The sequence below is a fragment of the Mastigoproctus giganteus genome, chromosome 1, assembly GCF_048544385.1.
Source record: "Mastigoproctus giganteus isolate SK-2022 chromosome 1, ASM4854438v1, whole genome shotgun sequence".
NCBI classification, from domain to species: Eukaryota; Metazoa; Arthropoda; class Arachnida; order Uropygi; family Thelyphonidae; genus Mastigoproctus; species Mastigoproctus giganteus.
In genome coordinates this window covers 255,675,503-255,690,756 of record NC_143575.1, presented here as the reverse complement: position 1 = coordinate 255,690,756, position 15,254 = coordinate 255,675,503, and the positions used below count along the sequence as shown (strand labels likewise).

Sequence of the window (15,254 nt, the reverse complement as noted above, 5' to 3'; positions counted from 1 at the left end):
AGAGATAGAATATAAAATTTTTCCCATTTAAAGTAATAGGAGAACCTTTTTATGGTTTTCATCCATTCCACAATTTTTAACTGAATTCCAAAATATTTTTCTACCTTCTGGTACTTAATTTTCCATGCCTTTCCCAAAATATTCCCGTTTTTTTTTTTTATTTATTTTATTTTTTTTAGTCTTTTCCACACATCGTATTTGCATATTTCTATAAGGGTTTATTTGCCAAAAATTTCTTATGGTATTTTTTCATTGCCACTTTAACTTCCATCACGGCTTTCTGAATTTCTTGTCTTACAGATATTCGTTCCACAAATTCTTTTGTAGTTTCCACAAAAGTTCTCTTAAATTCTTGCCATTCTTCATCTGAAGTCACATTAGAGTATCAGAAATGTCATTTAATTTTTGAGAAAGGTTTCCATATTTAAAAAATTGGAGAGCTTTTCAATTTTTATTTATTTTGAAATTTTTTTTTATACATCTTATTTTTAGTACAAATCATAATTTTTAAGTTTTTCAATACATGATAGTTACTTATTAGGAATGCATGTAAATGCATTGTTTAAGTAATTATATTGGTTATAATTACCAGTTGTATTGTACCAGTTGTAATAGTACCAATTACAATATGTAGTGTATTATTATTTACAGAGTTTATTTTTTTTTTGACTGATGTTGTATAAGCTTGCTTTCTTGCATCATATGCCTCTACTAATGCTATTCACGTTCATGTCTATAAAAATTTGCATGTCGAATTGTTGACGAAGAATAAAATCCCCTTATGATGTTATATTGTTGTTTCTATGGAGAAAAATTTGGCTTTCAGTTACATCACATTTTCTAGAAATGTAAACCTGTTATCACTATAATTTTTTTTTTTTTTTTAATATTGAATTCACAGTTTTTACTATTGCTCAAATCCTTTAACAAAGCTAAACAACCATCAGTTTGAATCTGTTTTTGCATTGGTGTCAGTATGGAAATCATTCCGCACACAAATGTTGGGAAAGCTTGCTATTGAATATTTGGCTGTTAAGGCAAATTTGATAACTGTTTCCTCGTACTGTTAGTATGAAGTTATTCTTTGATCCTGAAGTAAAAGAAGCAAGTATCATCTTGGTGTTGAATGTAAATATTTTTGTAGTTACATTATAATTTTTTACATGTTCCTCTCTCTTTTTTTTTTTTTTTTTTTCCTGTAGAATGATGATGATGGAGGAGAAAGCTCTTATCATTTTCGTCCTATCCATGGTTCAGAACCACAGTCACCTTGTAGGAATAGCTTGGATGAGCCACACCTCATGAGGTGGTAAGTTTGGCTTCTAAAATTATGTAATAAAGAAAAGGTATACTTGCAACTCCCACTTAACCTTTCTTTATTATGTGTGCAAGATATAATTTAAGTTTGTTGTATTACTGCATGAGAACATACTGCTCCTGAAACACATAAAAATTTGACTTTTGTTACATAAGAATAAAGCAAAGTAAAAATCAAATACAGGTTTTTTTTTTGGCACAGAAGCCTTTGAAAAATTGTTTTATTTAGTTGTGAGTAGAGAATATTCTTGGAAAACAAGAATATTCTCAAAAATTATTCGTACTAAGCCTTTGGTGAAAAATTTTTTTTTTTTTTTTTAGTAATGAGAGTGGAATTATCCATTATAAGTTTTATTACAAATATAGTGTAGTGAAGATATAAGTAAGTAATTGAGAACTGTTTTGTTTTTTTTAATTGATTATTTTTCTTCATTTTGAAGATTTGTTTTTCCTTGGATCTTCTTTATCTTGGATTGAAATTCTGGAGTTGGAATGCATTTTAAATAGTGTGTAATCTCTGATAACATAGTTCAGTGGTTTGCAGCCTATGACTCACAGTTTTAGTGGACGACCTGCCACTGAGTTTTTTGACACAGTAATTAGAATTCAAATAAATAAGTAATAGTGATATAATAAATAAATAAACTTCAAATTAAAAAAAAATTAGTATATCAGAAAATAATATACCAGAGGCAGTTTCTTAATGCTTTTACAATGACTTTCACGTAAAGAAAGAGTGCATTTTCTAGAAACTCTCTGTAATCTGATGATGGTGTTAAAGTTATGGCCAATTACAAATGTAAATAAAGATGTATTGTAGCCCATGAGAGTATAGCCATGGGCTATGCATGTGTTTGGACATTCTGGGATGCTGGTGTAGTGTACATAACCACTGGTATGCATGTTGCAAGTTTGACTCCATGTCAAATTCCATGTCAGAGTTACTTTCTATATGTTGGGGGAGGGATGTTTCTGGAATGCTTCTAATATTTATTTAGGTAGCTTGAATTAGGGTGGTGGGTAACATTAATGATAGCAGTATTATTTTTTGTTTGTTTTTGTGTTTTGCTGTTAAAATGTTAACTATGAGCCATTACTATAACCCCATTCATGGTTCTAGGGAAGAAAACTCAAATTACCAAATTTTTAGCTCAATATTTATTGGATTGAATATAGATAAAAGTTCAACTTGTAAATATTTTAAGAGATTAATTTTGTAAATGATTTGGTGAATCCAGAATTATAATTTCTAAAGATATCTTGTTAATAATAGAAATTAAATTTGAATTTTACACAAAAGTGGAGTGAAGCTCTCATTGGCCAGTTGCTAAACAGTACAGTAGTACTTTGAAAACTGACCAATGAGAAGTTTACTTGATGATGTATATTTGCTTATGTCAAGATTGAAGTTAGAATGAATAGTATAGTGCTTTTCTTCATCCCTAGAAAGAAACACTTAAAGAAAATTTTTAGGTTTGAAGTCATTGTTAGAAGTCTGTCTTTTGTGAGTTGGAAATTAAACTTTTGTAACTTCTTTCTGCAGAAAAGTCATATTTAAGTTGATTCTTATTTTTGCTTAGGCATGTAATGAGAGAGCTGATTGAGACAGAAATGGTTTATGTTTCAGAACTCAAGAGTATCATTGAGGTAAATAATATCTTTTAACATTTATTGTTTTTATTTGATATAAATAAATAATGATAAACTAATATATAAATATTTTGAAACTGATTCCCTTCTTGTAGGGTTATAAGAAAGAAATTGAAAATCCAGCAATGCGAGATCGGGTCCCATCCATACTTAGTGGTAAAGTAGATATTCTCTTTGGCAACATGGAAGATATCTATTATTTTCACCACAAGTTAGTAATGTTCCTTGACATCTTATTTTTATATGAATAATTTTTATTTCCTAAAGCTAAGCCATTTTTTTAAAAAATTTCTTGATTAATTTAGTTATCATTCAGTAATGATCATTATTATTATTCTTATATTCATTTGCATCTTTGTCATTATTAGAGTTTTGTTGATAAAATTTAAGATAATTTTCAGCTTTCACTAAAATTTAAGGAATCATTTTAAATAGCACTGCCATTTAAGCAAAACATTTAACTGCCAGTTAATCTTAACATGGTATGTTACCTATGTTACTTTATTTCTTTAATGTTGATGGAATAGTAGAATAATATCACACAAACACATTTATTTTTCTAGAGTAACCAAAGAAAAGTGTGGAAGCTCCTATCTATTTGACATAACTATCTTGGCTCGGGGATGGTATTCTTAAATCAGATTCTTAGATTATATTTATTCTTAAATCATAGTTTTTACTGCTTTGTTCCAGCTTTTGTGATTGACTTTCTGTTATCTTCAATACTGTACACACCATCCAGTACTCTTTTTTCAAATATTTCTTATTTCTGCTAAAAAAATTTTTCTTTAAGGTTTGTGATCAATCGTATAGTAAATTCTTTCTTCATATCGTGAAAAATAAACTCTTCTTTACCTTGGACAAAAAAAAAAAAAAAAAATGCTGGCTGTGAGCTGTTTATTACAGGCTTTATTTATTTATTTATTTATTTATTTTTTATGTAAACCCCAAACACGAGAGGTATTAGAACCTATAGTACTTAGTACCGTGCTTGCGTTGGATATTGAGAAGATGAAAGAAGATATTTGTTGACATTGGACATGAACTTCTGTAGACTGTAATTTTCAGGAAATACGTGTGAAGGAAGGTTGTTCCAGAAAACGGCAGTTGAATGAATAAACGAGGAAGATGAAAAGTTGGTTCTGTGAGTTTGAAGTTGGACAGTATTAGCATTAGCATTAGTAGAGGCATTTGATGCAAGAAAGCAAGCTTATGCAGCATCAGCCAAAAAAAAAAAAAAAAACCCACTTCCACTTCACCCCTCTGTTCGTTCAAAATACCTGTCCAGCTGAGCCTTAAACTTATTTAGGCTATCAACCTCCACCACAAGGGATGGAAGTCTGTTCCACCAACCAACCACCCGCTGGCTAAAGGCAAATTTCCGCACGTCTATAATGGATGTTGCCTGACGGCGGCACGTGTTTGGACTGTTTTGAAACAGAGAGCGGGAATTATAGAAGCCAATTCAGAAGAATAGTGCCCATGGAAGTATCTGTAGAAGAGGCATGCAGCAGAAACAGTACGTCTATGAGACAGCGAGTGGAGAGACTCTGTTAGAGGTGAATCATTAATTAACCTAACTGCCCTCTTCTGAATGGAATCAAGAAGCCTGAGAGAGGTTTTGGGGGCACCACCCCAGATGTGGGAACAGTATTCTATTGCTGGGTGGATTTGTGATTTACACAGAGTGAGCAGCTGTTTGGAAGAAAAGTAATGCTGAGAGCGAAAGAGAAAACAAAGTTTTTTAGATGCAGAGGAAGCAATATTTGTAATGTGCTTGTGCCAAGAGAGATTAGAAGTCAGAGTAATCCCCAAAAGAGATATATCATTTTGCCTAGAAATTGGAGTGTCACTAAAGATAAGCATAGGAGCAGAAGAATCCTTTTTGTGAGAAAAAAACAAGACTGAGTTTTAGAAGGGTTGAAATCAACTAAATTGTCTTTGCCCTACTGGAGAATTACGTGAAGATCGGCATTTAAGAAATTGGTAGCAGATTTTCGAGAAGTTGAAGCTGATTGAGCAGGGCAAGGTTTCTCAAAACGGAAAGTGGAATGCAATGTGCTATCATCGGCAAAACTATGGATAGGATGATAGGATTTACAGTCAATGGAAGAAGGTCATTAATATACAAGAGGAAAACAGTGGGGGAAAGAACTGAACCTTGGGGAACACCGGCATTAGTGAAGAAGTTAGAAGACAAAGAGCCATCTACCATCACCCTCAGTGAGCGATCTGAGAGAAAACTGATAAAGAGAAATCTTTTTGGGATAACCAATTACTAAAAACAGTTGGCAAACCATAAGATGGAAGCTTGTTTAGAAGACCTTTATGCCAAACACGATTGAAAGCCTTTGAGATGTCAAGAGCAACTACTTGCGTTTCCCCGAACCTTTCCATTGAATTAGTCCACAAATGGGTAACATAAGCCAGAATATCACCAGTGAATCGACACTGACAGAATCCATAGTCTCGATCGTTGATCAGATGGAAGGTTTCTAGGTAGTCTAAGAGTTGGCAGTTAATTGATTTCTCCATTACTTTAGAATGATTAGACGTAATTGCAATGGGACGATAATTGGATGGGAGGGATTTGTCACCCTTTTTAGGAACTGGCTGGATATGAGCAAATTTCCAAGCAGAAGGAAAAACACCTTTGTAATAAGAAAGTGAAAAAAGGCGGCAAACAATAGGAGTAAGTTCAGGAGCACAGGTTTTGAGAACAAGTGGAGAAATACCATCGGGACCTGGAGCTTTCTTAGCATCAAGATTCGTCAAAATCCTTCTGACATCCTTTTAACGGAAGACCACAGGAGGCATTGAATGGAGTGTGTTGGGAATGGTGGGAGGTGTTTCACCAAGATCATTAATACATGAGTTGGAAGAAAAATGGGATGCTAGCAGGTCAGCTTTATCCTTGGCTGAAGTGACAACAGAACCATCTGGTTTGGACAGAGGTGGGAGCAGAGATGGGCAAAAGTTGCGGCCAATAGCTTTGGCAAGAGATCGGAATGCTCTGCTACCATTAGGGCAAGAAGCAAGTTTTCTACTCTTAGCCTGTTCAAACTCTAGTTTGGACTGATTAATAACTGCTTTACAGTTTTTGCGAGCTTTGGTGTATGCAGAAAATGAAACTGAAGAATTAGAAACAAGCCAGTTACGATATGCAACGTTCTTCTTTTGAGCAGCCTTAGCACATTTATTGGAAAACCAATGTTTAGATAAAGGACGATATTTTAAAGTGGAGTGTGGGATAAAGGATTCTATTCCTGCAAGAATAATTTCACTGACACGATCTGAGCAAACGTTGACATCAGAACTTTTGAAACAGTAATCCGACCAAGGAAAAGAAGTCTCGTAGGTCATCCCATTTTGCATTCTTGTAATGCCAAACAACACGAGGTTGGGAATAGCCGTGAGATAAAAGTTCCATTGGAGAAGTGACAATCACCAAGTTGTGATCTGAAGTGCCTAAAGGACCTCTCACTTCAACTGTGTACTTAGAAGGGTTGTTTGCGAGAAAAAGATCAAGCGTATTGGCTGTATGATTAGAATTGTCCGGTATTCTTGTAGGTAAATGAACAATCTGTGCAAGGTCATTAGTAATTGCAAAAGCCTCAGCATCTCGACCAGCTGGGTCAGTGTGACTAGAAAACGGAAGCCAGCTGGAGTTGTGAACGTTAAAATCACCAAGGAAAATTACCTCACTGTTAGGAAAGTTGGACTGGAGAAAGTCAAGTTGCAATGAGAGGAAGTCAAAGATCTCCAAGTGATTAGTGGAATTGGGAGAGTGGTAGAGACAACAGATGAATTTGACACAATGAGGTAGAGAGATTTTTAAGCCAGAGAAGATCAAAGAGAGGAGATTCCAAATTGCCAAGTCTCTGACAGGGAATATCAGAACGGACATATGCACAAGTACCACCTTTGAGGCGAAAGGAATCATACAGAGAATAATTTGGGCATCTGAAATGAGCAGTAGTTGAATCAACTGATAACTGAGATTCTGTCAGAAAAGGTACATGGAGTTTGGCAGACTGCAAGTGGAAATGGACATCATTGAGATTAGAATTGAGACCACATATATTTATGAAATGAATTAGGAAGTGCATTATAGAGCATATTGTAAATTAAGCAGATTGACACCAACCGTGTTAAAGCATGTTGAATTAAAATAAAATAAATAAACACAAAAACCAATTAAATAATTTAATATTACTCGGATAAAATGATGTAAAAATACTAATTACAATTTAAAATAACTTATAATAAATTATACAGTAATAAAAGCATTAAAACCAATAAAATACAATAAAATATATAGAGATAAAAGCATTAAAACCATAGCTTTCGAAGGCATTCGCCTCCTTTTTCAACAGCACACTTTACCTTGCAGTACACCCTTAAATACCCTCAGGCTCACGGCACTCCTCACGTGGTTCAGAGGCGCCTCCGTAGCCATGTGGGCAGGAGCAGCAGTGCGTAGCACATGCTTCTTCCAGGTGGGAAGGAGCAGAAGTGCGTAGTACACGCTTCTTGATTAGACCGGGGTTCGAGCCAGTCACCACCAAATACAGAGGATGCGGAAAGGTCAGGGAATGACCGCCGCATATTCCCGGAGCAATATGGCCTTAGTTGCTAATGCTCCTAAAAACCAAATAACAAACAAACAACATGCTTCTTGATTAGATCGGGGTTCAAGCCCTTGAGCCACCAAATACAGAGGATGCGGAAAGGTCAGGAAATGACCACTGTATATACCCAGAGCAATATGGCCTTAGTTGCGCTCCTAAAAACCAAATAACAAGCAAACCTCCACTTCAACCAGCTGCTCGGCATACTCACCGCAAATGTCCAGTTACAGGGACGCTCAAAAATGGCCAAAGGAGGAAAATAAACCAACAGAATTACAAATTGAGAGGACAAACAAGTGGATCATTTCAATTTGTACAACTCATAACAATTTCTTACAAGTTAAATCTTTAGGGTTGAGTAGTTTTTTGTTGTAATTAAATTTCATTAAAAAATTTTGTTTGTATTTTGACAGAATAAATCCTTATTCAAAATTAAACTTGCAGTATTTCAACTTTGCTTAAACACACAACTAATTTTTTCCTTAGCGCTGATTGAATTTTGAAATTGCATATTTTGCCCTTGAATGTCATCCTTAATTGGATTATATAGGAAATTAAATTCTTCTTTATTCATCCGTAAATACATCTTGAAACGATTTTCATCTTCTTCTAAGTCCTGCAGTAAATGGAATCCACCTTTTTCTGTTCTCTTCCAGTTTATGTTGTGTATCCATTGCTTACTCTCTTTTGTTTTCTCAGCTATAGGAAAAGCGCATGCATTTTCAAAATATTCTTTAGGAGGATGAACTGTGGCAGTTCATTTTGCTTCAGCTTTCTTCAAAGAGAATGACACATATATGACGTTACAGGTTTCCAGATGTATCCCTTTTGAAATTATAATAAAATTTCCAAGATACACCTTTTTTAACATTTGAAATGGGGAAGTTGAAAAAAGCAGAAATCATAAAACAGCCTGTTGAGATGATTATTTAGGAAGAAAGAATTAACAGACAATAAATTTGTTGTTGAAATGTTCTTGCTTAAAGACTCAAAAAACAACATTCTATCCTATTTACAAAGGGGGTTACAGAATATTTATATTATGCTTACTTTGTAACCTTTTACATTTTACTTGACTTCTTTTTTATTTCGTTGTAATGGTTTAAGGCTCAGGCAACAAACTCTTTTTTTTATTTCAAATTCCCAATATCGATTTGCTGTATGAAGAATATGTTCTGTTGAAATCATTCCATAAAAATATCACGACAAAAGACCTCAAAAAACCACAGATGTTTGGATAAAAATTTTAAATGCGTACAAAGTACGTAATATAGAAAAAAATATTAATTTTGTTTTTGCTTTGCCTCATTCAAATGCAATGAGTGAGGGAGTATTTAGCTTGATGTTTAACGTGTGGAAAAAAGATAGAAATAAGAATGTTGAAGGAGAACTGTTCCGAAAACCAAGCACAATATGTCTTGCAAAAAATTTTATGCAAATGCACTAAAAAAATGAAAAACTGCTCAAGAAAATTCGCTCAAAAGAAAAGTATTCCAAGGTAAATATTTTCTTTTCGATAAAATAAATCAGGTGTATTGAATATGTATTATAAACAATTATGTAAAACCTTTGATTTTAATATTTATAAAAAGTTTCCTTTAGTGTTATAACCCTTGCAACAAAATTTTCCAAATTAAATGAAATAAAGCACAGGCTATGCTATGCTTCGATTAGTTTTATTAAAATTTGACTAATTTTACATTCCACGAACTTGTAAAAATCAACAAAATATAGAAATAAAATGGTTGTTATTAAAATTGTTTGGTTTTCTTAAGATATAATGAATACCCCAAACGTAAGCATGAGTACCCAGAGATCAAATTTTTAATCTGGTCACCCTATGTTACAGTGATGACACTTCTTCTCTAACGACTTTGCAGTTTACACTAAGCAGTGACATGACGAGAGTCCCGTGACGTGATAATAGTGTGTTTCCGCCTTTACTGGCCCAGTAATTTTTTAATGGCACCCATAGGCCAAAAGAAATACCTAACAGTGGTTTTGACCTTTTAATATATATACCTATATAATAATTTTATACTTTATATAGAGGTACTAAATAAAGATCAATTATAGATCGCCACAAAATTAAAAAGATACGGTACAATGGATATTGTACCGTACCCTTTATATTGTACCCTTTTTATAATGAAATAAATATATAAATTTCGAAAAATAAAAAAATAATAAATAATAATAACTTTAAGTAACTTAAACCCAAACGGCACCCCGTTTGAAAATCACTGAGTTAGACTCTCATTGTATTACATTTCAACCCAATACTCGATTTCTAGGTATACTACTTGATAACAAACTAAACTTCCTTGAACGTATAAAATATATTCGTACCAGCCGTGTTAAGAAACTAAATATTCTCAGAGTAATCTCCTCTCTGTCGTTGGGGTGCAGATTGTTACATGTTGTTACATTTATACTGCTCATTAATTAGATCTAGCTTAGACTATGCATCTCCTGCATATGCCTCAGCCAGGCCAAAGTATACTGAAATGGCTCGATCCCATACATCATAATGCACTACGAGTTGCACTGGGGGCCTTTCATACATCTCCAATTTTAAGGTGCCTCCGTAGCCAGGTGGGCAGGAGCGGCAGTGCATAGCACACACTTCTTGATTAGACTGGGATTCGAGCCCGTGACCACCAAATATGAAGGATGCAGAAAGGTCAGGGAATGACCATCGCATATCCCCGGAGCAATATGGCCTTAGTTGCTAATGCTCCTTAAAAAAAAAAAAAAAAAAAAAACCAAATAAATCTAATTTTAAGTCTATATACGGAAGCCCGTGAACTGCCACTAGACCTTCGACAACAAATTCTTCTCCTAAATTATGCCGCTAAAATCAGCAGCCTTCCACATCACCCCATATGGCAATATCTCTTCAGACCAAAATGGGAAACCTCTATCGAACTAAACCACATCTCAACAAACCATCTGACATTAGGCTTCAAGCTCTAAACACTAGCTGGGGATTTAACATTAATAACATAGTGCAGGATACTGGCATGGAAACCCAGCCATGGCAAATACCCATGATACATATTGACAGATATTTTCAATAAAAATAATCTTCCAGATATTAACATCACACAATTACATCTGGCCCACTCCACTCAGTTTAGAAGTTACGTACAGCTATATACAGATATATCCAAGACTTCCAATAAAGTTGGCACAGCTGTAATCCTGCCGGATGCCATCATCGCCTATCAGCTCCCCTCAGAATGTAGTACTTATACTGCAGATCTATATGGTATCCTATTAGCCCTGGAGAAAATAAAAGAAGCCTCATACACTGAATCCATCATATATACTGATTCATTAAGTGCTGTGAATTGTATACAATGTAAACTCTCCAGCAGTCATCCTCTGATACAGAAAATCTGGGTGCAGTTAATGGAAATTCATACATGTGGTCACTGCATAATTTTTTGTTGGATTCCTGGACACTCTGGAATCCCAGGAAACGAACAGGCAGATTTAGCTGCCAAAAGTGCCTCAAATCTGATCTCATCCAATTTCAGAACATCATATGTTGACTATAAATCCAATACAACAGACCTCTAAAGAACAGTGGAAACGTATATGGGGAAAAAGAAACAAATAATAAACTTTTTGAAATAAAGAGAAAACCCAAACAGTGGAGGTCCAGTCTGAGAGGAAATAGAAAAGAAGAAACTGTACTAGCGTGACTTGAAGGTGCAAGCAGAGGATTTGGCTGTTGCAGACTGTCTGGACTCTGCCAAAATTAGATCCACTTGACTTTAAAGTCATCTTAGACTCCCTGACTCTAAGATAGTCCTTTGGTCCTTGAGGCTGTCTGTGACGGCCTCAAGGACCAAATTATAGTATAAGGTTTACTGTGCTGTTTATGTATAACTTATATCGTGATTGAAAATAACTCCTAAAAGTTAAAATGACAATTCAATAATCAAATCAACTTTTTTAAAGCTCCATACACTCTGCATTATGATTTACTTGTTGATATTAATATCTTTGGTACTCCTTTTATAGCTGCTATTACTTTGCATGTAGATATATTATTATACACTGCTTTTTTTTTTTTTCTGCCAGAATGTGCTGAAACAGCATTCTGAAAGTTAAAAAGAAATGAAAAAAGTCATTAAAAAAATCTTTATTTTAAAATAAAAATTATTTATTATTAATGATGCTGTTGACATGTTATATGAGCTGAGAGTTAAGCTAGATGCACAGCCTGATTCTATAATCTTTATAAAACTACATCTTTATATAAATAATACCTTTTAAATTTGTTTTGTTCAATTTACTATACTTTTGTAATTGGAAATGTCAAATTAGCACCTATGATGCTATTATTTAAAAGCATCATGGGGAATGAGAATGCATACTGTTTATTGTGTTAAATGTAATATTATTGAAGTATCAAGTAAAGGAAAGGTGACTTTATTAAACACAATACAACAAAGAAGTGGGAGTGCAGGGCAGGGAGCAAAAAGTAACAAGTGGCCAAAATGTTAAAATAATTTTTTTTCTCGAGATCTCAGAGAGGAAAAAAAAAAAAAAAAATCAAAAACTAACTTAAGACTTTGTAAAATTTCTCCCCCCCACCCAAATTTGAAAATTTGATATAATTTAGCACCATGATTTTCAAAAAATTTTCAACAGAGTAGGACCCCATATCCCCCTTCCCTTTCCTAGGGGACTTCCATACCATTCCAGAAGTTTATATTTTATAAAAAAAAGCCCTGATTATACACATTTCAATTCTAGTAGTGCAGATAAATTATAAATTAATTTAAATGACTGTTCTGTTTTCTTCTCTTAAGTGTCTTCCTGAAGGACCTGCAGAATTGTAGTAATACTCCAGAACTAGTTGGGCGGTGCTTTGCTCAAAAGGTTAGATCATTTCATTGCCATCCTCCTTTGCTTACTTAATATTATTGATATCATATCTTAAATAATATTTACTTTGTACTTTGATTACTAAAGATAAAAGCATTTCCTATTTTTGTAATGGTATGGTATGAAATAGCCTTTTATGGAAGAACTTTTTGGTTGTTATTAATGTAACTATAGCTGCCCACTCTCTAGATATATGATAGAAATCTTTTTTACTATATTTGACTCTTCTCCACCTTGCCATTGTAATATAATTGGTGACAAAGAGTTTCCCCATCTTTTTGAAAAAACTCAGTTTTTTTTCTCTTTTTTATTTTCGCATACACAAAAAAATAAAATAAAACTGTTGAAATTGGATTTTTTTTTTTTTTTAAATTTGCAAAATATTCTTTTTTCATTCACAAAATTGGCCATTAGGTGTGCTTTGATTGTCCATATTGCAAAATAGAAATGCATGATAATAGTGTTTTTCTTTGTTATGTGCAATCATTTCATAATACTTGTGTGAAGCTAATGAACAATGTCTTTCAGTAAGATGCCAAAGAAGTATGACATAAGACGTATACACAAGATTATTGTGTAATAGCTTCTGAAAGAATTCATGTATTATAAAATCTGATGAAGGTAACATGTTTGCCTTGTGTGCCACGTGTAAATGTGATTTTCAGTTTCAAGTGGCATGAAATGTGATTTTCAGTTTCAAGTGGCATGTAATGTGATGTAATTAATCATTTGCAAATAAACACGATGACAGCATGCAATGCATAGGAATTAATGCAAAATGAGGCAATCGTGTGCCAAATGATGCTTATTTGTATCTTTTGCCATAGAACGTAAACTTCCTCTCATTTGTTCAGAATATGTCTGCCAGAGGCAAAAGTAGATGATGTATAGCAGGTATCAGCTTTAAGTGCACAAAAGGTGATATTGTTGTACATGTTGGCACTAATGATATTAAAAATAGGAGATTGCCCATTACTTAACAAGTAATGGGCAATGTTGGGAAAAAGTCGCAAGTTAGGATTAAATTTGAAAGTGTCTGCAATTCTGCCCAGACATGATAGGAGGGAGTATATGTTGAAAGCCTTGTCAATCAGTTTGGCCCTGGAGAGAATGTGCAAAACTCATGGGGTTGAATTTTTCTCAGAATGCTTTGTGCTTGTTAACAGGAGAGACTGTTTTTACAGGAATGGGATACACTTGAATAGAAGGGGTGTAAGAATATTTGCTGATGCTATCAAGGTAGTGATAGGTGGATCAAAAAACTGCTTGCTTGGGGGATGCACAGACTAATAGCTTAACTAGAGCCACAGACAAGCGAATCCGTAGCCAGGTGGGAAGGAGCAGCAGTGCGTAGCACACACTTCTTGATTAGACAGGGTTCGAGCCCATCACCACCAAATACGAAGGATGCGGAAAGGTCAAGGGAATGACCACCGCATATTCCCGGAGCAATATGGCCTTAGTTGCTAATGCTCCTAAAAACCAAATAACAAACAAACAGCCACAGACAGAGGTGAAAGTGATTCTTGCACTGCTACTATTGGTACATGCAGCAGCCTGGAAATTAAGATGTCAAGGACTTCAGGGACTGCTGTGGGTCATCATGGAACAAATAAATACATGGGCTGTGTTAGGGTAATTAGGAGTAAGAACATGTGCATGCATACTTGCACAAACACTGCTAGGAACTTAAGTACATTTGATGAATTTGAACTACTGATTAAGTCGTCAAATACAGACATTGTAGGAATAGCAGAAACATTGTGTCACTCGGACATAAGTGATGTTGAATCTGAATATGGGGAGTTTGTTTGTTGTTGTTTTTTTTTTGGAGCATTAGCAACTAAGGCCATATTGCTCTGGGATATGTGTTGGTCATTCCCTGACCTTTCCGCATCCTCCGTATTTGGTAGCGACGGGCTTGAACCCCGGTCTAATCAAGAAGCGGGTGCTACGCACTGCTGCTCCTTCCCACCTGGCTACAGAGGCACCTCCAATATGGGGATTACAACATATACAGGAAGGACAGACAGGACAGGAGAAGTGGAGGGGTTATGCTCTTAGTTAAGAAGCCTATTGAATCTGAGGCAGTGCATCCAGTTGACATGGGTGACAAATGCAACGTTGAGTCAGTTTGGTGTGATCTAAGCACTGGGAAAACAAAATTGAGAGTGGGAGTGTGTTGTAGGCCTAATGACTTTGATGAATATACCAAACAGCTATACAGAGAAATGGAGTGGGCCAGCAAATCAAAACGTCTCATAATGAGAAATTTTAACTTTCCAGATGTTGACTGGAATTTGTGGGTTGGTCACTCTCACACTAGCAAGACTTGATTGCAGACAAATTGAATAGGTATTTTGCATCTACATTCACACATGAGGAATTCTTTAGGGAAGGGGGATACCAGAAGTTTATCAAACTCTAATGAGGAGCTAAATGATTTTGTGATAACTGAAAGTGAAGTGGAGGAGAAATTGTTGAGGATAGACATAAAAAGGCCCCTGGGGCAGATGGAACCTTACTAGTTATATTAAGGGAGGCAGCAAAGGAGGTAAGCAAACCCTTAGCCATAATTATGAGAGCATCCTTGGATTCAGGGGAAGTCCCCATGGATTGGAGATGTGCAAATGTATCCCCACTCACATATCTGGAGTTCTTTAGAGAAGAGGATGCTAGACGTTTATCAAACTCTAATGAGGAGTTAAATGACTTTGTGATAATTGAAAGGAAAGTGGAGGAGAAATTGTTGTA

At 34.8% G+C, this 15,254-nt stretch overlaps 1 protein-coding gene across 2 annotated transcripts in view; it reads left to right on the top strand.

Annotated features, from left to right (window-relative positions):
• Positions 1 to 15,254, top strand: part of LOC150091800 (guanine nucleotide exchange factor DBS-like) — a 307,604-nt gene that overhangs the window by 204,082 nt on the left and 88,268 nt on the right. For both annotated transcript variants that reach the window (XM_090385772.1, XM_090385768.1), the window contains 4 exons: positions 1,203 to 1,309; positions 2,898 to 2,964; positions 3,063 to 3,178; positions 12,425 to 12,494. In XM_090385772.1, coding sequence (XP_090241898.1) covers positions 1,203 to 1,309; positions 2,898 to 2,964; positions 3,063 to 3,178; positions 12,425 to 12,494 — 360 coding nt within the window. The remainder of the gene's footprint in view (positions 1 to 1,202; positions 1,310 to 2,897; positions 2,965 to 3,062; positions 3,179 to 12,424; positions 12,495 to 15,254) is intronic.